General features: G+C 36.8%; 1 protein-coding gene across 1 annotated transcript in view; it reads right to left on the minus strand.

The window, feature by feature from the left end:
* The window catches only part of cwc25 (CWC25 spliceosome associated protein homolog), a 68,098-nt gene that overhangs the window by 11,823 nt on the left and 30,293 nt on the right, over positions 1-25,982 (minus strand). The window contains exons 4-6 of the mRNA XM_052608832.1: positions 7,381-7,450; positions 1,823-1,950; positions 1,640-1,706 (exon numbers count right to left, since the gene is read on the minus strand). Of these exons, the coding sequence (XP_052464792.1) occupies positions 1,640-1,706; positions 1,823-1,950; positions 7,381-7,450 (265 nt within the window). The remainder of the gene's footprint in view (positions 1-1,639; positions 1,707-1,822; positions 1,951-7,380; positions 7,451-25,982) is intronic.

Raw genomic sequence — 25,982 nt, forward strand, 5'->3', positions numbered from 1 at the left:
TATGTTCCAACAAACTTTAAAAATTCAATTCTACTTGATAAATGTAAATGCTCTAAAACTTATGTAAATGATTGACTAATATATATATATATATATATATATATATATATATATATATATATATATATATATATATATATATATCATCCCGTTTTATATATTACCTGTTTTATATATTTAATACTTCAGTTTATTTTAATACGTCAGTTTATTGATTTGTTTGGTTAACTTTGGATACACATTTTTATTTTAATACCGTGCAGTGCACTTAATTAAGATTCGAGAGATGGTTCAAGTCAGTGCTCAATAAATGATGATAAGTTTAGAAAGCTTGTGCATCCACTTATTATTAGTGTGACATTTTAGCATGCAAATCAAGAGGAAAACTCCAAGATATCGGCCCTAAAAATCGGCAGCACATATCGGCCATCGGCTGACCCTGACATCTAAACATCGGCATCGGCTATAGAAAAACCCATATCGGTCGATCTCTAGTGCACATACCCAAGAGAGCGAGAGCAGGTTCTTTCTGCAGATGCTTTCTGCATGAGGAGTGCATCGACTCCAACACGAATTGACTGTCCTGGTGGGCTAGTGGTGACGTGATAATCAGTCTATATTTCCGCTGCTGTCGTAAGTCGCGCGCAAATATTTGACATACATGTTAGAACTCTGATTTCTTAAAAAAAAAATTATTGGCATGTTCTTGTTGCTGTTTGGCATTTAACAATAAACAAAAATGTTTTAAAACGGGTCTCTCTGTCAGTTAAAAAAGCAACAATATATGCTACATAACTCAATGATACAGCTTTGTATGCAGCAAAATCAGGATAAATTAGGCATGTAAAAAAAAAAAAAAAAACTGCGGTAAATGCGGCATATTGCGCTATTGAGCCACCCATAATAACCGCAGGGCAAATTTCTTAACCACGACAGCCATAATTCCAAATTCCAAGTGGCCTAGTCTACGTTAGTTACGAATAAATTATGTTAAATTATGTATAAATGACTCATTCTTGACAAAAGGCAAAAGAGCTGTGTGTGTGCCCACATTTGAATGTTGGGCTGCAAACGGGTTCGGGCTTTTAAAAAGCTGTCAATCAAAACTTAATTGTCGGCCTCGGGCCGAAACCTGTCGGGCTCAGGTCCTGTTGGGCCTAACTTTGAAGGCCCGATTACAGCTCTAATGCCAATAAATAAGAAATATTGCTGACTTGTGCATTTCCAGCGCTGTCTTTATGTTCATCCGATATTTGGCGTTGAAAAAGGAAACATCTTTTTTTTAGACATGGAAAAACGATTTTACAATCGATTCAATGAACACTTATGTCTTAAAAATCGAAAATGCTTTTTTTTCCACAAAAGTGACAGCCCTAGCGAGTTTTGGATGTACTGTATTTCCACAAAACCCTGCCGTTAATGATCTGTCTCACCTCTTCCTGTGGATTTTTTATTTTTTCTTAAACTAAGCGCATAATAAAATGTTGGTCAACCAACCCTCTTCTTGTTGATTAAAAGTGATTATAAGGAGGCAGCCCTACAAGGAACTTAATTGAAAATTTCAAAAAAAATTAATAAAATGTTCAATAATAAAAGTACAAAAAAAACATGGCAGCAGGAGAGTGAAAGAGAAAATTACTTGAAGTCCATAGCCTGATTTGTGATGTCTATTAGAGGTTGAGACATCTGATCGTTTCTCTTTTGTCCTGGTTGGCAAAACAGACACATGTTGACATTGTTAAAGAGCTTATTTAAATGTGGTAAGAGGTCTCTCAAACAAAGAGCAATGTGAGATTTATGCCAGAAAAAAAAAAAAAAATACCTATTCTTTGTCATATCCTCATTACAGCTTGAACTCCTCTTTCTGTGCCTTTTCTCTTTCCTTCTCTCCTTCTCCTTTTTCTTCTTTTTTTGTGTCCTCTTTTTTTCCTTTTCAAGATTATGACGCAACTATGTTGAGAAAAAACAAACATTAGAATGCCTTTTTTTTTTACATTCCAACTGAACTCCTAAATTAACTAATAAAAATCAAATAAAATTATGTAAACTGCTTTAACAATTATGAACAAAACAGCATCATATATTTATGCATTGCTTAATCCAAAAAGAGCCGAAGCACTATTCATACAGATTGCATTTTAAAAACATGAAATGTAAAAGGAATAAACCTCCACAAATGTGACTTTCTAAAAGTTTAAAGTGATTTAACTCTAGACTCGAGTGCAGCAGTCATAGTTGTCCCCCTAGAAAAAAATTGCCGAATATGCATGTGTGAATGGCTTGGTTTCGCTTAGAACTTATCAAGATCTTCTCAGTACTGAGCTTCTATGTTTCTCTAACATTTTGAAAGAATAATGCAGCAGCGTCTCGTGGGCTAGAGTAGAATAACTAAACATTACATCAATGTCACTTACAGGTGCATCTCTGTGACAGTCACAGAAAGACCGCACGTTCAACATGGACTTTAATATGCACACATACGCACAAACACACACCTGCACACAAACACACACAGAGACTGTTTAGTGATACAAGAGTTTATTGTAATTATTGATCAGAGAGTGAATGAAATCCCTGTATACCATGTGTATTGTTCCCGTGTAGCGTTTGTCCTGTGATTCTTACAGTCCCGGTAAGAAACAATGGCAGGAATTATTGGTTCCACTTAGGGTGGGAATCTATCATTTATTAATTGAACGTGGGGGTTTCAGGGGCAACGCGGCCGACTTGTTGCTGTTATTTCCTGTTTAATGTGAATTAAAGCAGATGTATTCATTAGAACATCATGCCAATATGTTTCTCTCAGACTCTATATAAATTAAGGGAACGTGTCAAGTGTTGTATGTAAGTTTGTCCCTCTCCATGGGGTAATGGTGCTGGCCACCAGTATAAATGTGAATGTTTTTGTAATGGAAGGTCGTGTGTGTTTGTTGCTGCAGTGGAGAGTGTGGCCTGAGGGTTGCAGGTATTTGGATACGTTTAGTTTGAAATTTACCTTTTTGGTTAAGGAAGTTATATAGCATTATTGTTTTGAATTAAATTTGGATTTTTCTTTTTGGTTAAGACTTTGTTCTTTCTATTAATTTTTGTCATGTTTAATTATATTATTGGGCTTGGATGATTGCCAATTTGTAAGTTTAAATAAATATTCATTTATATTTCAAAGTTGTGTATTCACACTGCCTCGGTTTAATTTGGCTACAAAATTTGTGGTGTCCATTATTGGGTTACCATTACAACTGGTGTCAGAAATGGAGTAGCCAGAAGAGAGCAGTAGTTCTTTTTTGTTTGTTTTATTTTTAACTCTCCACTGCAGTCAACAGTGTTGGCTCAGAATCTCTCCTAAAAAGGTGCTGACGGTTCAAGCTGTTAGAACTGTTGTGGAGGGCGATGATGTTTGTGAAGTGGAACTGGGGAGCGTCACTGAGGATGTCTCACTCGCAGAGTTGAGACCTGTTCCATTCACATCTCACACAGCAGCAGGCTCGAGAACTTGGCCTGGAGCAAGAGGCTGACCGAACAGATGCTCGGTGGAGAGCAATGCAGCATCAGTTCTCTCTTCTGCAGCAGGAAGTGCATGTGAGAGCGACACCAGATCTAAGGCCTGGTAGTGATATTCAGACTGGCCTTTTATTTCAACCAACAGTCCAGCGAGTGCGGGATATGTCAGGCAGCCGAAAGATGGAATCACCAGCTGCATCTCCACTGGAAGGCCACGGCCAGAGTCCGTTGAGAATTGAGAGGGAGCCACACCTTGCATGACTAAGTGAGACAGATGATGTAGAGCATTATTTAGCTACTTTTGAACGAATAGCGATGGCGTGTCGGTGGCCAACAACCAACTGGGTTGGTGCCCCTCCTGTCGGGCAAGGCTAGGGCTACATATGTATACATGGACATGGTAGAATCGCTTATGACAAAGTCAAAGCAGCCACTCTTGCTAATTATGACAAATACAGAGACTTATCGGCTTCAGTTACGGTCAACAGAATTCAAAGGAGGATGAAACCCTTAAAGAGTTGTATGCCAGACTTAAAGAAAATTATGCCAAGTGGGTGCAGCCATGGCATTATACTAAGGAGGGCATTGGGGCAGTGCTGTTGCAAGGGGCACTGGGACATCCAGTGGCCTATATAAGTGGCAGGGAGGTGAGATACTCCACCGTTGAGAAGGAGTGCTTGGCCGTTAAATGGGCCCTGAACACGTTCAGGTACTACCTTCTTGGCCGGGAGCTCCTCCTTGAAACTGACCATCAATGGATGGATCGAATGAGACACTCAAATGCACAAATCACTCGATGGTATTTATCTATGCAACCTTATAATTTTATTGTCCAGCATGTTCCAGGAAAGAGTAATGTTACAGCAGACTTTCTCGCCTGCTGGCTTGAAAATGGGTGGAGGGGAGTGTGACGGTCACGGAAAGACCGCACGCTCAACATAGACTGGGGGTGAAATGCTATTTCATGCATACAGAGTTTTTTACACTGTTAAAGAGTTGGATTCCCATGCTAAACATGGACAAAGTTTCAAAAATTAAGTTGTACGTTTGAAGGAGTATTTCTGTTTCGGAAAGTTTTTTGCGAGTATGGCTCTGTGTGACGTTAGATGGAGCGGAATTTTCTTATATGGGTCCTAAGGGCACGTCTGCCGGAAGAGCGCGCGCTCCCGTATAGCAGAGGACTGAGAGGCTGAGCACAGACAATCACTGATCAGAGCGAGAGCGTCGCGAAATGTCACTAAAGGAGTGTGTTTTTGGTTGCCAGGGCAAGACAACCCTGCACAGATTACCAAAGAAAAAACAGCATTAAGGGACCAGTGGATGGAGTTTATTTTTACAGAGCATCAACAGAGTTGTGCAAGTGTTTGTGTTTGTTCCCTGCATTTCGTAGATGCTTGTTTTACAAACAAGGCCTAGTTTGACGACGGATTTGCGTATCGTTTATTTCTTAAGAATGATGCAATCCCAACGAAAAAGGGTCACGATCGTGTGTTGGAACCACAGGCGGTGAGTAAAACTGCTTAAAATATCTCTGCCTCCTTGTTAGTGCGTCCGCCTCCCATGCCGGAGACCCGGGTTCGAGCCCCGCTCGGAGCGAGTCGTTGCTGCTCTCGTTCAGTTTCAGCCTCGGGATCTGATTCTGGATCATAAATAAACGGCTGAATCTGACTGTTAGCCATGGTTCATCGCTCATGATTCTTTAGCTCCGCCCACACGTCACGCCTCCAGTCGGTCGTGTTTTTCCGGGAAAAATCGGTACAGACTATCTTTCTCTTATGAATATAATAAAACTAAAGACTTTTTGGAGTTATGAAGGATGCAGTACTACTCTATAGGTACTCAAGATTAACAGGATATTGAGTGAACAGGAGCATTTCACCCCCCCCCCTTAACATCTGGGGACTGAGGCGACAAGCTGCTTAAGTTAAGGAATAGGAATGTTTTCCAATTCTTGTCTAATACAGTCTTCTAGTTGCTCAACTGTCTTCGGTCTTCTTTGGTCGCAGCTTCCTTTTTATGATGCACCAAATGTTTTCTTTGGCAGGCTGGCCATTTCAGTACCCGGATCCTTCTACTTAGCCATGATGTTGTAAATGATGCATTATGTGGTCTGGAATTGTCATGTTGGAAAATGCAAGGTCTTCTCTGAAAGAGACGACGTCTGAATGGGAGCATATGTTGTTCTAGAACTTGGATATAGCTTTCAGTATTGATGGTGCCTTTCCAGATGTGTAAGCTACCCATGCCACATGCACTCATGCAACCCCATGCCATCAGAGATTCAGGCTTCTGAACTGAGCTCTGATAACGGCTTGGGTTGTCCTTGTCCTCTTTAGTCCAGATGACATGGTGTCCCAGTTTTCCAAAAAGAACTTTAAATTTTTGTCTGACCACATTTATTTATTATTTCCATTTCGCCACAGTCCATTTTAAATGAGCCTTGGCCCAGAGAAAACGCTCATGTTGTGATTTCCATTACAGTAGCATTCCTGTATGTGAACCAGTGCCGTCTAAGGCCCGAAGATCAAGGGCATCCAGTATGGTTTTCAGGCCTTGACCCTTACACACAGAGATCGTACCAGATTCTCTGAATCTTTGAATGATATTATGCACTGTAGATGATGATAACTTCAAACTCTTTGCAATTTTTCTCTGACAAACTCCTTTCTGATATTGCGCCACAATTTTTCACCACAGCAATCCTCTGCCCATCTTGATTTCTGAGAGACACTGCCACTTTGAGAGGCTCTTTTTATACCCAATCATGTTGCCAGTTGACCTAATAAGCTGCAAATTGGTCCCCCAGCTGTTCCTTATATGTACATTTAACTTTTACGGCCGCGTACTGCTACCTGTCCCAACTTGTTTGGAATGTGTAGCTCTCATGGAATCCAAAATGAGCCAACATTCTCACTTTCAACATTTGATATGTTATCTTTATTCTATTGTGAATAAAATATAAGTTTAATATTTGTAAATTATTCCATTCCTTTCGTACTCACAATTTGTACAGTGTCTCAACGTTTTTTAAATTGGGTTTGTAATGAACATACTTTCCAGAAGGCCAACAATTCACTAAAAATGTTTTTTTATTGGTCTTATAAAGTATTCTAATTTGTTGAGATAGTGTATTAGTGGGGTTTTGTTAAATGTTAGCCAAAATCATTTAAATTAAAAGAACCAAAGACAACTAGCTTCAGTCTGTGTGCATTGAATGTATTTAATACTCAAGTTTAACAATTTGAGTTGAATTACTGAAATAAAAAAATTTTTCCACAATATTCTAATTTATTTCCATGATATTCTAATTTATTGAGATGCATTATCACCGCATCTCATGCGCCACTGATGACGTTCCCTGATGCACACCTAACATTCAAATGCAATTTTAAATTTGACTAATATTCATACTTTATTCAAAATCTCCTCATCACAGGCAGGCACAGCATGTGTTTGTGTGAGTTGTCTGCGTCACTGACAGCACGTGCCTATATCGTCCACTGTATCAAAATTTTGTATCGATATCGAAGGTGTACCATAATTAATTTCAAGTATAATAAGACCTAATTTTAAGTACAATATTTTTAGCAGAAAGTATTTATTTAAAACAAAAGTTCACAGAGCCAAAAAAAAAAATAATTACGATCATATTTAGTAAATTAACTTCTGTTTTGTGGACCAGAGCTAAATACTAATTTCCCAGAATGCAATTAACCTTGGTTTGCAAAATAGGTAAATTTATATTTCTGTCAATTTAATTTCCAATGCAACTTCCTGTGAGGTGAGACCAATTTCGATGTGAGGGTGAGTTAACTCTTCAGTTATGAGAACACTAAACATATCACATCCACAAAATGTCATGCAAAGTACACTACTCACCATCTTTTGGATTTCTTTCATTTTAACAGGATTTGTAAGAACCCCTCTCTTCTTTTCCTCTTCACGTTTGCTGAAAATGAAAAAGGGATTAAACTTACTGTAAACATTTTAATTTTAAAAGCCTCGGAAGGAAAGTTCCCCAGAATCAAAAATATAAATTGAGCTGAATCTACATGATGTGGCATAACATTGATAACCACATAAATAGTATTAAACCATCACAGACTTGTTTAATCACAAAAACAATTGTTTAACCTACTTAAAGGGGTCATATGATGCGATTTCAAGTATGCCTTTCTCTTTGAAGCGTTATAAGCTGATTGTGCATAGATAAGACCCCTGAAGTTGCAATGGCTAAAGTCTCAAAACCAAAGAGATATTATTTATCAAAAGTTATGACTCTGCCACGCCCCCCTAAAATGGCTCATTCAAACATGCCCTCACATCTACGTAACTATGTGAAAATATTTGCATAATGCCGCCCAAATGTTAATGCAAAGAAAGGCACTGTGATTTCAGGAGTTAGTGTTGAAGCAGCAATGTCAGGGAGATGCTGTGCTTCTAGGCAAAAGCAAAAGCACTTTATTTGAACTTCTGAAAGTAGATTACTTACAACAGAAAAGCAATGCATTTTATGGATGACTGTTAAGTGAACATATTCTGACTTTGCCAGACAATCTGGTGCTTCTTAAGCAGCTACAGTAAGTATGTTTTGTAGTATGTATGATATTGCCTGTTTAAATGCAGAGTTTTGTTTTGTTCATTGTGTGTGTGTGTGTGTGTGAGCGAGATTTTTTTTAATCACTTTATTTTATCAAAAGAATACTATTAGTGGTAATTATAAACCACACAGGCTAAAAAATAAAAATAAAAATAATATATTATATACATATATATATATATATATATATATATATATATATATATATATATATATATATATATATATATATATATATATACACATACACAACACAAAATATACTCAAACCAATAGATTTCCAAAACACAAAACATTTTCCACAACCGAGCACAAGACATTTTCGTAACCCCAAATGTGCATGAATTCCTCCACATTATTTGTGATGCTGTAAAAATCAAAATCAATCTTCAATCTTGCTTTTAACATTCTCACAAATATTGTGTTTGCATCAGAGTCTAAAGACCCCTCCGTCTTATTTATTCACTGTAAATGCAAATAGTATTCCTTACTATAAAAACACTAGTATGTTTACTTGATTTTAACCAAAATGTTGACTTTACTAAAAAAAAAAAAATGTATTGTTGCTGAAATATTAGAACATTTAGCTCCCATAACTAATGTAATTTAAGTAAAATTACTCAAAACGTCTAAGACGTGCTGTTACGCATGCGTACTGGACCACAATTTCCCCTCCCCCACACACAGCACAGGAGCACATGGATAGAGGATTCCAGACGAACAACTTCGACAAGATTAAGGTAAAATATTTTCCTTTGATCTTAATTTCTGCTTTTTTTTTTGTTGCTAATCTTAATTATCGTTACATCTGCGCATTGTTGGTTCTGTTTTATGGAATTTATTAGCCAATGTTAAGAACTTGCACAAACACGTTTAAACCACTGCTCATTAACTGAATCAAGTTCTACTCAAATTAGTTATTATCTGCTTTATATCTATAAAACCAGCTGCCTGGCTGCCTATTACTTACTATTAATTCATTAATTTGTATGATGGGCAGGAGTTTACATGTAATTTGAGTAACCTTAATTTGAACTGATGATTGGTCATGACTCATGATTAAGCGAACGCGAATGTTTACAGAATTCTAAATTCAGTGACAATTCTACAAAATGTGTCAAGTTGGGGCTTCGTTTTTAATGCTGTTATCATTATAGCAAGGTTTTTCATGGCGCTCAGCATATAACGTTATGCGCCACTTTCAAACGAGGCAACTCAGAGACATTGCTGCATTAACATTCGTGCGCAATCCAGCCAAAGTACAAATGGATGGAAAAGACCACTAAGGTTACCTCTATAGACAGTAATAAAAAATAAAAAAAACACTTGACACGATGAGTTAAAAAAAAAAAACACAGACAAGTGATTAACTCTAGTCAAGTCGGTTGCTACGAATTTGTGCTTATTATAATTATGGCAATATGCAGGCAGCACAAAAAAAAGACCATTTTGTAAAGTGTATTTCAATTAATGTCAATTCTTTAGCATAACCCTTCACCACACCTCCTCAAGCAGAGTATAAAAAACGTTGCAACTAATTTAGATATAAGTTGATAACAGTCTTTTTTTTTAAATAAAACCTTTTATAAATGTTATGTTTCCATTTAACTCACTGGCCACCTGCTTTGCATGTGTCCCACTATAAAAAAAAAAAAAAAGAAGGAAAAAAAAAAGAAACACTGGTCTATGTATCTGATTGTTTTTTGTTCATTAACTTTTGATTGACTTTTTTTTTTTTCTTTCTTTTTTAGAATACCAGTTGATGAGCTGCTATGCAGTGGAAATCTAAGTTCTGCACTTACACATCAGAAAAGAGGGCACCACTTCTTAAACACTACCTGTGTTTAATTTTACGTATTAGTATGGTGATCTCATCTAACTTGAAGGGGCTATTTTACAGTACTTTTCAACATCGTTGTGAATTTACCTTTGAGAAAATGTCAGAGTGGCTAGACTGTAAATGTCTTTTCAAATTGGTTGTGTTCTTGCCACGAATGATCGCTCCGCATTGACACTTTGTTTTGTTTTGTTCGTCGTCACACGTGACGTGAGCCCACAAGCCTCCCCTTCTTTTTCTCCCAGCTGTGGACATTTGTCGCGCTTTTAGATATCACCTCTTCGAATGCCGTCTTCCCGGGAGCTCAGTCAAAAACTGAATACCTTCGCTTCACGTCTCAATAAGTCAGGCTCTGATTGGTTCTCTTCTCTCATGCAGTCTGTTCCGTTTTGCCGGTTCTTTTGGTGATTCCTCGCATCTCTCCCGTCTGCTGATTGGATTTTCGTCACATTCTATTTTCGTCTCGTCCTTTATTCGTTGACGATAATGTCAATCAATTTAGTCATAGTTTTAGTCTCCATCAGTGACTTTATTTTTTAGTTTTAGTTTTCGTCCACAAAAATATATTCGTGACGAAAATAATGATGAAAATATTTAGTCAACGAAATTAACACTGGTTGCAGTACAGTAATAGTTTCATCCAGTGTTTGCATTGATGGAATCAAGTACTGTCCAGACATGGTGGTTTCAGTTGGATCTTGTTCAGGTTTGCCAGAATTCATGAAGATTGAGAAAATCTTGACGATCAACACTGACATAATGTTCCTCTGCAAACCTCAGATTGCATGGTACATTGAGCATTTGCGCTCTTATGAATTGTGCAGCTTACATTCGCTGCAAGTTGTTGTGCCTTCTGAACTAAATGACCCCTTCCCTTTGGCTGCTTATAATGTCAGAGGCCAGTTCTATGTCACATTGAAGTATTATATCTGCTGCTAAATTAATTTTTTTTGTATTATTGTATTTTTTATTTTTATTTTTTTACATCTGCTGCTTTCTTTTCATTTTAGAATTTCACTTGGCCATGTCGATGATACTTCGCGTTATTGTTCACGTCAGTGACATCCGAAAAATAATAATTCCTGAAAAACCAGCTGATGTTGATGCCTTGAAAAAGATCCTGCAAGAGAATCTTCAGCTCACATACACATTCAGTGTCCAATATGAAGACCCTGATTTTAACCATGCATTGTGTAATGTCAGTGACATTAATGACTTGCCAGACAGGGCAACACTGAAAATAATTCCACTAGACGCATCTCCCTTCTCAAGTCAAGCTAACACTGTACTTTTCTCAGATTCTGATACGTCAGAGCATTTGTCTGCTGAACGACAGCTTGAATGGCCAGATGATTTTGAAATACCCAAATTCTCTGTTAATGTTGAGTACCGTCTCCGTCAGGGAAACCTTGCTTTTCTTAAAGATGGTACAACTCTTAATGTCGGAAGAGACATAAAACATGACATACTGGAAGCACTTGCTGGGGCCATGTACAACTTTAAGGCATATCCAAGAGATGAAGATTTTGCCCAAGTTGCTGCAGCTCTAATCAAAGTACATCCCTGTTTGACTGAACAGGGCTCCCCAACAGGCTCAGCCGGCTGGAAAAATAGCCTGAAATTTAAAATGGCCAACTACAGATCCAAATTGCGTAAATCTGGCTGTAGTGATGTTGCAGTAGGGGGAAAGAGGTGTGCAACGATGGCAAAAAAGTCAGGCATTAAAAAACCCAGGCGATTTGAATTAAATTTCTTGCCAAACTTTCCAAATGGGAAAGATGAAGAAAGTCAAGAATGCACAAGAATAGAGCTTGTACAAGAAATGAAGAAGATTCCCCCAAACTTGAGCCTGATTGGCAAGAAGATGGACAGTACATTTGCTTTAAGATGGAAAGAAATCATCCACTCTGAATCTCCTGTCTGTGAAATCTTGAAAAAGTGGCCAGCACTTTTCACGGAAAGCCAGGTTTGTATCCTTTTCCTCTTCAAGACCCTGTTTGTTTTTTGTATTTTTATGAATTGAATGTTTGAATGTTAAAAGCCACCGCATGTTTGTGCTTCGATCTTTACAGAATTCAATCGTATATCAGGAAGGAATCTGAGATCTGAGTTCTACGCAGCTTTGGACACACACTCTGCACGCTTGTTTGAAATCTTCCGGAAAAAAGGAGGAAATCAGGGAAGAATACTTGATGAAATCTTGCAAAACAAGCTGATTCAAAGGTATTCTTGTATAATGCTATGTTTTGAGTTATGATTTGCATAGGATTGTTACCCTCAGCCTATAACATGTCAACCTGTCTCTACTTTTTCATAGCCATCTGATGTAACACGTTCGCACCGCAGTACTTCATGGACTTCCAGTCCTCCTGGGGGATGACCCAGAGGAATTTTTCAGGACGTGCTTTGTAAGTAATGTAATTGGCGTTTCTGCATTTTTAAATTGCCATTTTGTTTTATTCCATGAGAGTATAGCTCATGTTTGGAAAAATATAAATAAAAAAAATGAAAATTGTCATTTACTCGCCCTCAGGTTGAAAACAAAGGGAGATATGTTGAAGAAATTTTTTAACCCCTTTTTTTTGGGGGTGGGGGGGGTGGGGGGTAACATTGACTACCATAGTAGTATGTGAGCAGTATAAAGAAATGTATACAGATTTGTAACAACCTGAGTATATGAGGACATAATTTTTATTTTTTGGTGAACTATCCCTTTAAATGTATTAAATTATATAAATAAACTGATCACAGATTGGTTTTGGCTTTATCAGCATCACACACTTTGTGGTGTAAGTAAATCATGAAATAAAAATAAAAATCTAAATGTGCATTATTCAGTTTTATGTTAATTAAAAACAATGTTAAAGTTTAAAAAAGTAATCCATGGAACTTCTTTGTAATAGTCCAAGTCTTCTGAAGGCATGCAGTTTACTCTGGCGAATGAAAACTACATTTAAATGAGTAGTTCACCCAAAAATAATTCACCCTTATGCACAGTGATGTCTTTTGAAACAAAATGTTTTGTTTTATAACTCTTACGCTATAAATCTTTTCATCTCTCTTTGGTGATCATAATTTTAAAGCTTGATTACATTTCATTGTTTGATGCAGATCACTGCATACCCTCTCTAGTCATCAATATGAATCAATCGCAATGAAGTTTAAAAGCACTTTTTAATTTAGCTCAACAGCAAATATTGTTGGAATGAAGAAATTTACACTTTTCTTATTTTCTTGTTTCTGCTTAGGATGTGGATGCAGACGCAGACTTCAGTGAAGTTGATGTTGGCCTGCTCACCATTTTACATGAAGGAATGCCGGCCAAACGTCCAAATGCCCTCAACGTGGACGTAATAAGGGCAACCATTCTGGAGGGAACAATTGTCGTGGATGATGTCCCAAATTTGCCACATGCTGTATGTCTTCTTTTTGCTTTGATCTATGCTCTAAACTTAGACTACCCAAAGACAATGAGGAACACATTTGATTTTATTCAGCGGGTATTTCTGTCTTTGGGAGGGAAAAATCTCAAACCCAAACTGCAGACCCTTAAAAATCAGCTTTTAAGCTAAACTTGTGTCTCCTTACATTCTGCCTTGGATGCCTATGCTACTGTGTTTAAGATGTAGGCATATTGGAATATTCATTTGCACTAATTTCAACTGGTTAAAATAAGGTTTCCAATTTTTCCATTTCCAAAGCCACATGCAGGTAGAAAAGGTCTTGTTTTTTTCAGGGTTGTAAAGGCCTACTTTATTTTACTTAATTAAAAAAAAAAAATTGGTTCTGTTTGCAAACAGTGCCTGTTTTGAAAATGTCATGACCGCAGAATGTTGTCTAGCCAAGAGGTCAAGAGTTTTAGAAGCATATTTTTATTGTGATGTTCTTAAATTTTCTGTAGAAACCGGTTTAAAAAATTAAACCGTTGAGAATTTCATGCTTGTGTTAAGTGCATTATATGCTACTTGAGCTACTAAAAAGATGTTCGCTTTACTTGAAGAAAATGTGGAAACCGATTGCACGAAGTTTAAGTCTCCGTAGCATAAAATGGCAGATTAAAGCCATGTTGAGAATAATAGGATTTAAGATGTTTGCAGAACACAATATAACACTGTTAGTTAAATGGAATTTCTCCTGTAATCTTACTATTAAATCCTAAGTAAGATTAGGAAATATTGTAGAGTATGTTAACTAGAATTGACATTAAACTAACTTGATATTTATTACTTAATTTACTTGGGAAGAGTTAGGTTTCTTTACTTTTTATAGATTATTAACTTAACTTCAGAAAGGGACCGTCTTAATTTCTGCAAAAGAGGCTCTATAGCAATAGATTACAGCATTCCAGAAAGTGAGCAACCTTGTCTGATCCCTCTTTGGACCTTAAAAGAGCACTTAACCCTTTCGAGTCGATTAACGCATATATGCGTTTTGAGTCATTTTCACCTGATAACCCCGAAAAGAACTTAAATTACACTCTCAGTTTTAATCGTACAGATAAGAGCAATACATCAATCGAATCTGTAAAGGGTCTAGTTTTTTTTGGATACAGACATAATAACAAAAAACCTTTGTGCACTCATAAAATAAATATAACAAACAAGGTGCGCTGTCTACAGTCTTTGTCTCCACTGATCGTCATGTACAAACATTTCATTAAAATGAACTGTAACTCCGTGAATACTCAACGAAGAGACATGAGAGAGATATCTATAGAAAGCCTGGAATGTCTACTTTTAAACTAAACAAGTGCTGCCGAAAACAAATATTCTGAGATAAAGTAATCCATATGAAAACAACGCAATGTCTGTTTTTCATATCTCCGCTCATTATATCTAATGTGACCACGCCCCCGCGCTTAACGCGCTATTCAGATTCAAACTGAAGCGCGCGGCTTGAATACGCCCACACAGAAGAAAAAGCAGCAAGACTATTCTTCAAGTTTTTATTTTATTTTACTGTTTGCTTCGCGATGAGAGGACTAAGACATAATTCACCCCAAAAAGATGTGATGTGGTTGAGGATTTGAGAAATGGATTTCCTCAGAAAAAAGAATGAAGCACTTTATTCAGCAGAGATCATAAACATGAGTAAGTCTCTTTTTATTTATTTGTACTAGTTTTCACATAACGTGTAAACATTTTACTAGTTAGACTTTTTCCAAATACTTTTTCCAAACTATAATTCCTGACTAAATGTATAATCAAGTGAAACATTATGAAGTTTCAATAACAATATACAATACTATACCATTCAAAAGCTTGATGTAAATAATATAAATCTGACAAATAGAGATAACTCTAACAAATGTAAAAACAATGCAGTTCTTTCGATTTATTCCCCCTAAAAAAAACTGAAAAATATTATCAGCTCTTTTCAACATTAATAATAATAATAATAATAATAATAATGATGATAATAAATGGGGTTTATATGGTAGAAAATAAGATTGTTAAAAGGATTTCTGAAGGATTGTGTGACTAGAGAAAGGATGCCAAAAAATTTGAAAGTCAGCTTTGATTGTTCCTAATAAACTGTTTAACTGCTCCCCCAAGTGGATATTAAATTATGTTGTGGGATAATTAAATATATTCTTAATAAACTACAAACATAAAATTATATACTTTTATTTTGTTCTCACATTCTTTCTTGTAAGTCCTCCCTCACAGTGGCACAGTTGAATGGGAGGCTCATTATGCAGCTCATTATGCAGGCCTTTGTCTTCTCAGGTGTAAATCACAATGATATTCATGATAGTTGACGCCTACTCGCATATGACTTTTACCAACAAAAAGTGTTTTAGAAAATTTAAATCAATATATTGTTTTCTGTGAGTGAGTGAACAAGATGATTTTCACATCATTCAGAAAGAAAAATTCTAGGCTACAAGCTCCAGTTCTCAACTTTTCCGGCAACCAATTTTATGTATGTGTTTTATTGCCTTATTCAAGTGATTTAACATTTTTAGATTTTCACTAACCATGCATAACATTTTTTTTCTCAAAAATACAATCATGTACATGCATGCATTTCACATATTATTATAGCCCAGTTTGTGCTGATTACAGTGATATTAGACTTTACCCATTTAGATATTTATAAGAAACTGAAAAAAGCACAAATGTCAGGGCATGACAAAACTTCTCAAGGCCCCAAAAATACCCTTAGAACTCCAGAGGGTTAAACCACCGTTGATTTTTAATAAGCTCTCAATGTCACAATATAAAACCTTGATCATGGCTGTAAGATTAGAGTCGAAACCAAAGGCTTCGAGTGTTTGCCACAGATATTGGTGTTCGGCTCTCTCGAAAGCCTTTTCTTGGTCTATTGAAATCAGACCAATTTCATAGCCTAATGAACTGGAGAGGTCCAAAATATCCCGAATTAGGAAAATATTATCAGATATCAATCTTTTGGGTATACAGTAGGTTTGATCAACATGAATAATATCTTCCATCACTTTTTTAAGTCTCATGGCCAACACCTTAGACAAGAGTTTATAATCGGTGCAGAGCAGAGCCACGGGTCGCCAGTTCTTAATTTCTTGTAAGTCCCCTTTTTTATGGAGGAGTGTAAGTATTCCTGTCCTGCAGCTGAGTGGTAAGTGTCCTTTGGTTAAACTGTCTCTAAGAACAATCAACAAGTCCTTGCCTATGATAGGCCAAAAAACTTTGTAAAAGTCCACAGGAAGTCCATCGAGGCCTGGAGCCTTTCCATTTTCTAGGCTTTGTAGTGCAGTATGTAGCTCCTCAGCCGAGATCCTTGCCCTCAGCTCTGCATTAGCTTCCTCAGTGACCTTAGGCAAGTTCTCGTAAAAGCACTGTGCCACCTCTGGATTTTCTAGATATTCTTTTATTAAACAGCTTTTCATAAAAAGTCACTGCGCACTTACGGATTTCTTCAGACTCCTTTAGCAGCTGTCCATTGCTGGACCGCAGAGAGTGTATGAGTCTTTTCTGTCCATTTTTGCGTTCTAAGCCAAAAAAGGAATGGGAGGGTGCATCCATTTTAATCACGTTTCGAAAACGGGAACGTACAAGGGCACCTTTAACAGAAAAACCCAACAGATTTGACAGAGCGGATTTTTTCTTTTTGAGAGCTTTAATATGTTCTCCATTCCCGGTGAAATCTGCCAAATCTTGCAGCATCACTATTTCATTCTCCAGGGCTTCCACTGATTTAGTCATATCCTTTGTGACATTTAGAAAATACTGTATACACAGCTGTTTAATCTGAATTTTTCCTATGTCCCACCATTGTTGTAAAGATGTATACTCAAAGACTTTGTCTTTGAATAATTGTTCCAGAAAAAATTAAAGGCCTCTTTAAAAACTTTATCAGAAAGTAATGTTACATTAAAGTGCCAATAAGCACTCTTACATTTCACATCTTTGATGAAAATTGAGACTTCTACAAAAAAATGATCAGAAATTCCCACTGAATGTATTGAGCAACTTTTAAGAATATTAATTTGATGCTTGAAACAAAATCTATCAAGCCTAGCCATAGACAGGACAATATCTTTGACATGAGTCCAAGTATATTGACGCTGAGTAGGATAAAAACTCTCCAAACATCACTCAGATCATGCATTTCAATTAAACTAGTTAAAACTCTCTTACTAGGTCCCTGAGGTTCTTGATGGTTTCTAAGGATGCATTGACCGTGCAATTAAAATCACCACCCAGAAAAAAGTAACCATCATTGTATCAGTTATTAATAGCAGTGTTAAGAGTGTTGAAAAAAATAGCTCTTTCTGTGCCTAAAGTTGGAGCATAAACATTAAAAAAAGTTATTTTAACATTTTCAAACACAGCTTGTATTTTTAACAAACGGCCTTCAATTATTTCATCAATATCACAAGAGATAGGTGTAAAGTCTCTAGAAAACAAGATGCCAACACCACCACTGTTACTACTCTTGTGACTGAGGAAAATTTCTCCATCCCATTCTTTTCTCCAAACAGCTTCATTGTCCTGTGGACTATATGTTTCTTGCAAAAAGATTACATTTAGCCTCTTACTCTTGAACAGATTGAAAAGAGAAACTCTCTTAGCATCCTCCCTAGCACCATTAATGTTTAAAGAGCACAGTCTGAATTCACACATTTTGAAAGTAAAGCTGCTTTCAAATAACACTTGAAAATAAATAAAGGAAAATAATAAAAATAAATCTCTTAAACATCATTCTTTAACCTCACTCAATTGTGCTTACTTTTACAAGCAATTTTTTTAGACGGTAAATTTCTTGATCAGTAAAAATGCATTGATCACTTTGTTCAGGGTTTTTCATAAGCAGTCTGACAGAATCAAGGAACAACTTTAGATTGGGGAAAAAGTCCCCAACTTTAACAGATCTCAATCCTTTTGTGCTTTGTAAAAAGGAACGAATCTTAGAGAAAGGGTAAGCACAATCCATATCCACCTGCGTGTCACTACTTCCCTCATATTCACTTTCTTGCGTTTCCATCAAACCATCCTCAGACTGAGAGGAAGCACACATTAGATTTAGCTTAGACACTTTTGTTACTTGCTGCAAATTTGCTTTGTTTTCAAGATTGTTCCTCTTAGTTGACATTTTGCCAACTTCCCTATCAATCATAGCATCAATATCATTACACAACACAGATTCCGCCACTCCGGTCGCGGTTTTACCCACATTTAAATCTGCATTCAAATCACTGCATGCTTTGTTCACTTTTTTTACTCACGGTGTTTTCCAACACTTCGTTCTCCTGATTGTTAACTTCATTTCCTTCTCCCTGCACAATTTGTACATTTCCTGGTGGATCTTTCGGTAGAACATCACTAGTGTCAGCACTAACAGATGCCTGCTCCGCTACATTAGCGGCTAACTGGCTATGGTTTGTTTTGTCCGGACACAAACGAATTAGGTGACCCACAGATCCGCACCCAAAACACTTCATTGTTTCTGAAGTAACATGCACGGTGTATTCAAAATCATCTACTTTAAACTTGAAAATCAAGTTTAATTCTTCATTACTCTTTTTAGGGATCATTAGTACTTGTCTCCGAAAAGACATTACATGTTTGAGATGTGGAGATTTGGAACTGATAGGGATCATTTTAATCGGAGACACTAGTTTTCCGTGTCTTCCTAGCTCCTTCTCTAACATCTCATTCTTCAGAAAAGGTGGTACATTGGAAATCATTATCTTCTCAAAGTGAACGCGTCTATATGAATAGAGAGAGTGGATTATTTACTTTGGCACATTTGCATTATTACCATCTGTATAAGTGGCCATCAGCACATCAGCACTTATTTGCATTGTAATTCATTGTAAAAGATGCATTTATAGCAATGGTGCTCAGGATGTTCTGTAATTGAATAACAAAGGTAAATCTTTTATTTTTTATTTTTCTTATTATTCTTATTTTATTATATTCAATTATTCTTATTGTATTTTTCTAGTGCTCAAATAAATCACTTATATGATGTCTAAGTTTCTGTCTAGTGTTTTATAATTAAAAAAAAAAAAAAAAAAGCTATGCAGTGGTATGTTTACTGACTAAATAGTTTGTAGAAGCCTTAAATATTATTGGGGAATATATTTTCTTATATTTGGGGGGTGGGGGGTGTAGACATAGTCTCATAAAAAATTGCAGGAGTCTAATTTTTCATTATATTTTATTCAGATTTGAAATAGAAACTCATGAGACATGTGGCTTTCAACCCATGACTTTTCTAGATTGCTCCAGGACTCATTTCATGTATTTTTATATCAAATAAAAAAATATTTAAGAGTGGTAAAAATAATTCAAGGCACTTCAGTGTCTATAACTTTTAATATTTTTGAGCATTATCAAATCTGGTTGATGAAAAGTGAAGCCCAAAGGGTCTTCTTTCTAAAGACACCACAATTATGTTTGTAACACACTGAAGTAGGAAACCATTACAATTATAAGTTTGGTAGAGCACTTTCATCTGTGAGTCCCATAATGGGGAGTGCTGGCTAACAGGTTAAAGGGGGGGTGAAATGCTATTTCATGCATACTGAGTTTTTTTACACTGTTAAAGAGTTGGATTTCCATGCTAAACATGGACAAAGTTTCAAAAATTAAGTTGTACGTTTGTTCCAAAAATACTCCTTCCGGTTTGTCACAAGTTTCGGAAAGTTTTTTTTTCGAGTATTGGTCTGTGTGACGTTAGATGGAGCGGAATTTCCTTATATGGGTCCTAAGGGCACTTCTCCCGGAAGAGCGCGCGCTCCCGTATAGCAGAGACATTCAGTGATCAGAGCGAGAGACCGAAATGTCACAAAAGTGTGTTTTTGTTTTGTTGCCAGGGCAAGACAACCCTGCACAGATTACCAAAAAAACAGCATTAAGGGACCAGTGGATGGAGTTTATTTTTACAGAGCATCAACGGAGTTGTGCAAGTGCTTTTGTTTGTTCCCTGCATTTCGAAGATGCTTGTTTTACAAACAAGGCCCAGTTTGACGCTGGATTTGCGTATCGTTTATTTCTTAAGGATAATGCAGTCCCAACGAAAAAGGGTCACGATCGTGTGTTGGAACCGCAGGCGGTGAGTAAAACTGCTTCAAATATCTCTGTGACGTTAACTTAGCTATCGGCGCGTAAGCAATCAAGTAAACAACATGCGATTTTGTCATCAAACTGCACTTTCCACATGAACACCTTTAAAAAAAAAAAAAAAAAAAAAAAGACGACAAAGTGGAACTTAGTCCTTTTCCAAAACCGCTAAGCAAATATATACAGTTTCAATACATACTACATAGAGACGTCCTGATGTAGTCGTTGCTGCTGCTGATCTTGATAAATTTCAGCCTCTGGATCTGATTCTGGATCATAAATATACGTCTGAATCTGACTGTTAGCCATGGTTTGTTTTGGATGATGTTTTTTTCCTCACGGTAATGTCACAGCTTCCAGCTTTCAACGCAAAAGCCTACTCACGCTCGTTATTCTTTAGCTCCGCCCACAAGTCACGCCTCCAGCCGCTCGTGTTTTTCCGGGAAAAATCGGTACAGACTATCTTTCTCATAAATATAATAAAACCAAAGACTTTTTGGAGTTATGAAGGATGCAGTACTACTCTATAGGTACTCAAGATTAACAGGATATTGAGTGAAAATGAGCATTTCACCCCCCCCCCCCCCCCCTTTAATGAGCTAACATGAACTAAGACTAATATTTTTTATCAAATATTAATAACTTCTATAGTAGAGCTGAAACAACTAATTGATTTAATCGATTATTAAAATAGTTGTCAACTAATGTAGTCATCGATTAGTTGCTAAATATCTTTAATTTGCCGTAAGCGGCTCATTTCGTGCATATTTCAAATCAGCGGTGACCAAAGTGTGGCAGTAATGAGCCACCGGAGGTTTTACTCAGCCAGTACACTAGCAGAAGTAGCGAATAGCCAATAGCTGGCCTCGTTTTATGTCACGTGATTCCTGAACAGTGTCTCTGCAGCATTCAGCGGGATGTGGGAGTACTTTATTTTGAGCCTTCAAAAAAGAAGAGTAACCTGTAAACTCTGTTCTACTGAACGGTTTATGGGGCCGTTCACATATCGCGTCTTTTGTACGCTCAAGTTCGTTATTTTCAAATGTAGGCGCGCGGTATGCACGCTCATAATGGAAGCGACGTGGTCGCGACACGCCCATTTTTCCCAGGCGCGTCCGCACAGCATCGAGTTAAAAACATCTCAACTTTTCAGATATCCGCAAGCGCACCGCGGGTCATGTGACAAGAACTAACCAATCAGCTTCATCCTTTCCCCTAACAACATCGAAAGCTCAGCCAAGATTAAGGAACAGCTGATCATAGTTGATAATATATGGATTGCCATTTTGAAATAAATTTAGTAGCAGAGCCACTGCAAGCGATTTTTAGAGCTGCAAATCCATTTAGCCTTTGCTGAAATTTCCCTGTCTTCATGGAGAGAGCACGTCATGATTGCTTAGCAAAGGCAGATGCCTCAAGGCGCAACTGCCCGAGTGTTTTGGAAAGGAGAAAGCGGCGCACCTAGCGTTTTTCACGTGTTTTTAGACTCGATATGTGAACGGCCCCTAGACTGTTATTTGTGCAGATTCTCCAGTACAATGTTGTTGGCAAATTCTTTTGTCATAAAAGCTGATAACATTGCTTTTTAACAGTTAACATTTAAAGCTTTACAAACATGTTCGGTGATCAGTTTGTCGATTACCAGTTCATAATTCAGTCTTGCAGCCTAATTATTACTGACTGAGAGAGGTAAATGTTTAAATATATTTGAAATGCACTTTTTTTCTAATTCACTGCTCTTTTTCACACAGCAGGTTTTTTGTGTGTCCAATTTTTTTTTTTTCTGGACAACCTTCTGATGGATTTTACTTTAAAATGTGAGTTCCATTCAGGTTTCATGACATTGGCACTTTTTTCGAAGGATTGTTTACAATTTCACAGCATAAGCTATAAAGCTGTTTCCCAGTAAATAATAAAATGCAATGTACTGCAATTTTTCTGTTTTATCCTAATTCTTTGTGAAAATGTGTTCTGAAAGATTCCTTAAGCTTTGTTCAGGATGTTAAACTACTTTAGATGCTCTAAGGACTGCCATGGTGAAAAAATTATTTGAAATCTCCTTGTGAAATTTGCTAAAGTATGGGTCAGTGTTTTGATTGCAGAAGAGTTCGACAAAGGATTAATTACTAACACATAAAACAACTCCAGGTATATTTTTGATGAGGATATGACAATGCAAAATGGTTAAAATCTCTTAAAAATCTATGCTGGATGATAAAGACCCTTTATTAATAATTTACTTGGGGAAAAAAATGGGCAAAACTAAAATATAAGTACATAAACCGATTAATCGTAAAAATAATCAACAGATTAATCGATTATCTGTTAGAATGTTTAGCTGTGCATTTATTGAATGAGCACTGATTACACTATATTTTATATATTGCACTGTATTATGTAAAATCATTTTCTATTTTTAAACTGTCTTAAATTGATTAAGTATTTTTTTTATCATTTTCAAGTTCTTAAATTGCATGTTTTAGTTTTGTGAGTATATTTCTTCATGACTAACTTTCTTTTTGAATTGCCATTGTGTACGAAATGTGCTATATAAATAAACTTACTTTGCTTTGAATGTTAATGCATTAACTAAGGTTAACTAATGAGGTCTTATTGTAAAGTGATACCTATTGGCTTTTATAGTTCTTTTGCACTTTAATGTGTAAAACAGTTAACTTATATATTTTTCTGTAATGCTTTGTTTTAAAAATTTAGTTATTTTTGTTATAAGAAAAAAAAGTTATTTAACCTGTTATACTGTATTATGACCACTTTTTAAAAACAAAAGGTCAATACCGTGATAATACCGTATACCGTGATAAAAGCATCAATTAACCGCAACAGGAAAATTTGATACCAGCATAATACAGTAAAATACAGGGCAATACATAAAATAGTGTCCCTATCCCTAGTGAGTACTAAACTAAGTTCTCAATTACACACAATTTTATGTTAAAAAAAAACACACGAGCTACAAAAACAGTCTATGCATGTCTGTGAAGGTAAACAGCTGGGAAATAAATTGCTAAATAAATTGATTTTAGATCTGTGTGGCAGCAGCAATATATAGTAAACGAATCAATAAATCCTCTGCTCTCTTGTCTCCTCTGAGGCTGGGACTCTAAACAGCGTTCTGTGCTCACAAACCCTCTATGGACTGGCCAGGACATAGTTTTTATAGAAAATATTTGATAGTTTGTTATAGAAAAACAAGTTATGCTCAGACTCCAGAGCCTCGATCATAACATTATAACAGGCACCTTCCTTTTAGAAAGCTGCACAATCGTGGGGGACACTTGATGGGCAAGTGTGTGCGGAATGCGGGAAAATAATTAGGGTGTGCTCACACTAGGCAATCCTAACCGTGCCGGAGCATGTTTGACCCCCAAAGCTTGTTTAATTTTTTTTCTAGTGTGATCATTCTGTTTAGCAGTCCCAGGCTCTGTTGGAAGAGGTGGGCAAGAGCGCAGTTTAGTTATATATAGATCAGTGACTGTGAGTGCTAACCACGCCGGAGTGCAGATCTTCTGTGTTGTGATGTTCTGCATGATTTCGTGAATATTTCTGAGCAGCAAAAGCGATAGATCTGTAAAGCAATTTATCATGAGAGGGACGCGTCTCATAACCACAAAGTAAACAAAACGATTCACACCACTGAGATAATCAATTATTAATGATATAACTTTAGTAATTAGAATTAAACAAGATAACGGTGTTTGAATGTATTTTAGACATTAACTGAATTTTTTTTTTTTTTTACGTTTCTATTTGGGTCTATTACGTCTTTTCTCTCTCGCACCATTTTTTCATCAACGTAGGTAAGTCAGAATCATTCTTCAATCAACCTGAGTAATAGCTACTTCTGCTATTGTTTTTGCACTGCTTGCCATATGTATGGCTTAGCTCTCTCTGTTGGCAATGAGGGATTCACATGTGATAAATGCAGGGAAATAGTTAGGTTGACAAGTTTTCAGAATTAGAGACCCATCCAAACTTTAATTGAGGACAGTAAGAAAAGGGCTGTAGGTATGACTTTGTATGCAATTATCTCAGGGAGTCCAGTACATTGTTCGATTCCAGCTACAGCTCCTCCACAGCAGGGCATCTGGGTGACAGAGGCAGCATAGTCGTTACCATGCAGCCGTCAGCTACAGTGTCGCATGTGATGTCATGTCATGTGTTTCGATTAGCGCGAGAAAGATGCGAAAATGGATGCTGAGTAGGTCTAACAGAAGCCTGAGGTGTGGAAAAGTTTAGATCATGTTTATAATGAGAATAATGACGCACCATCAGGAAAGCGCTGAAGCAATCTACAGTGGATTAAATTTTCCTCCACAAAAACATGTATGCTTAGTCTAATCTCTGTGAGAAAAGATTTTTCAAATGATAACTAAATATTCATTGAGTCTTAAATGTATAATGTGGACAGAGTATTTACACTAATGTTGGCATTAATCTTATTAAATGTCAGCTGCTAGTGGTGAAGCAAATCTGGAGGAGCATTTATCTTAATTTCGATAGTCAAATACCCATCCTAATTTAAAATGTATCTTAATTTAATCAGTTAAAAAAAGACTTGTATTTATTGGTGCATTGGTCTATTTATAGGCTAAATGAGCCTATGTCTATTTAGAGTGCCGAGATGTTAAAATGTCACAGAGGACTTATTTTATTTCTTTATTACAACTTCCAAGTGGTCTAGTCTACGTTATTTATGAATCAATTATGTTAAAAAAAACATTTATAAATGACTCATTCTTGACAAAAGGCAAAAGAGTTGTGTATGCGCAAATTTGAATAATGTTGGGCTGTAAACGGGTTCGGGCTAAAAAGCTGACAAACAAAATGTACTTGTCGGGCTCGGGTCATGTCGGGTCTAACTTTTATGTAGGGATGCACCGGTTGACCGGCCATAAATCAGAACCGGACGGTTTTTGCTTAAAATACGCGATCGGCAATCGGCCGGTTTTTGGTCTTTTTCTGGTCGATTTTTCCGGAAGTGTGGCTGCATTCACAGACTACATTGAAATCATTCGCTATCATGTCATTTGTGTGGAAGTATTTCGAAATCTGTGCGCAGGACACGGGCAGCCGATCAGTACTGGAAATGCAGAGTTTCATGTCTGAGGCACAGATAGCAGGAAGCGATCAGCCGTTGGTGTACTTTCGCACAAAATAAGAGCCTTCCCTGCACGCACTAAAGCTGCGCGAGCGTATACTGTACCGGTCCACGCCCTGAACACGAGTAGACCGTGAAGAGATGTTCAGATCAACTTCTCACGTGTTGGATGAGAAACGAAACGGACTGACAAAACTTTTTCCTAAAGTAGAACCTGCATACACGTTTGAAAAGACAGAAGTAGCATGAACGTCAGTTCTGTATATGATTATTTTTATTTTACCTAAAAAATAAAACTTAATTTGATTTAAAAATCACCTGCTGTAGCTCGGTGAAAACAGTATTTCATTCATCCATTTAAAACATGTATGG

The sequence above is a fragment of the Carassius gibelio genome, chromosome A2 (assembly GCF_023724105.1).
Source record: "Carassius gibelio isolate Cgi1373 ecotype wild population from Czech Republic chromosome A2, carGib1.2-hapl.c, whole genome shotgun sequence".
NCBI lineage: Eukaryota > Metazoa > Chordata > Actinopteri > Cypriniformes > Cyprinidae > Carassius > Carassius gibelio.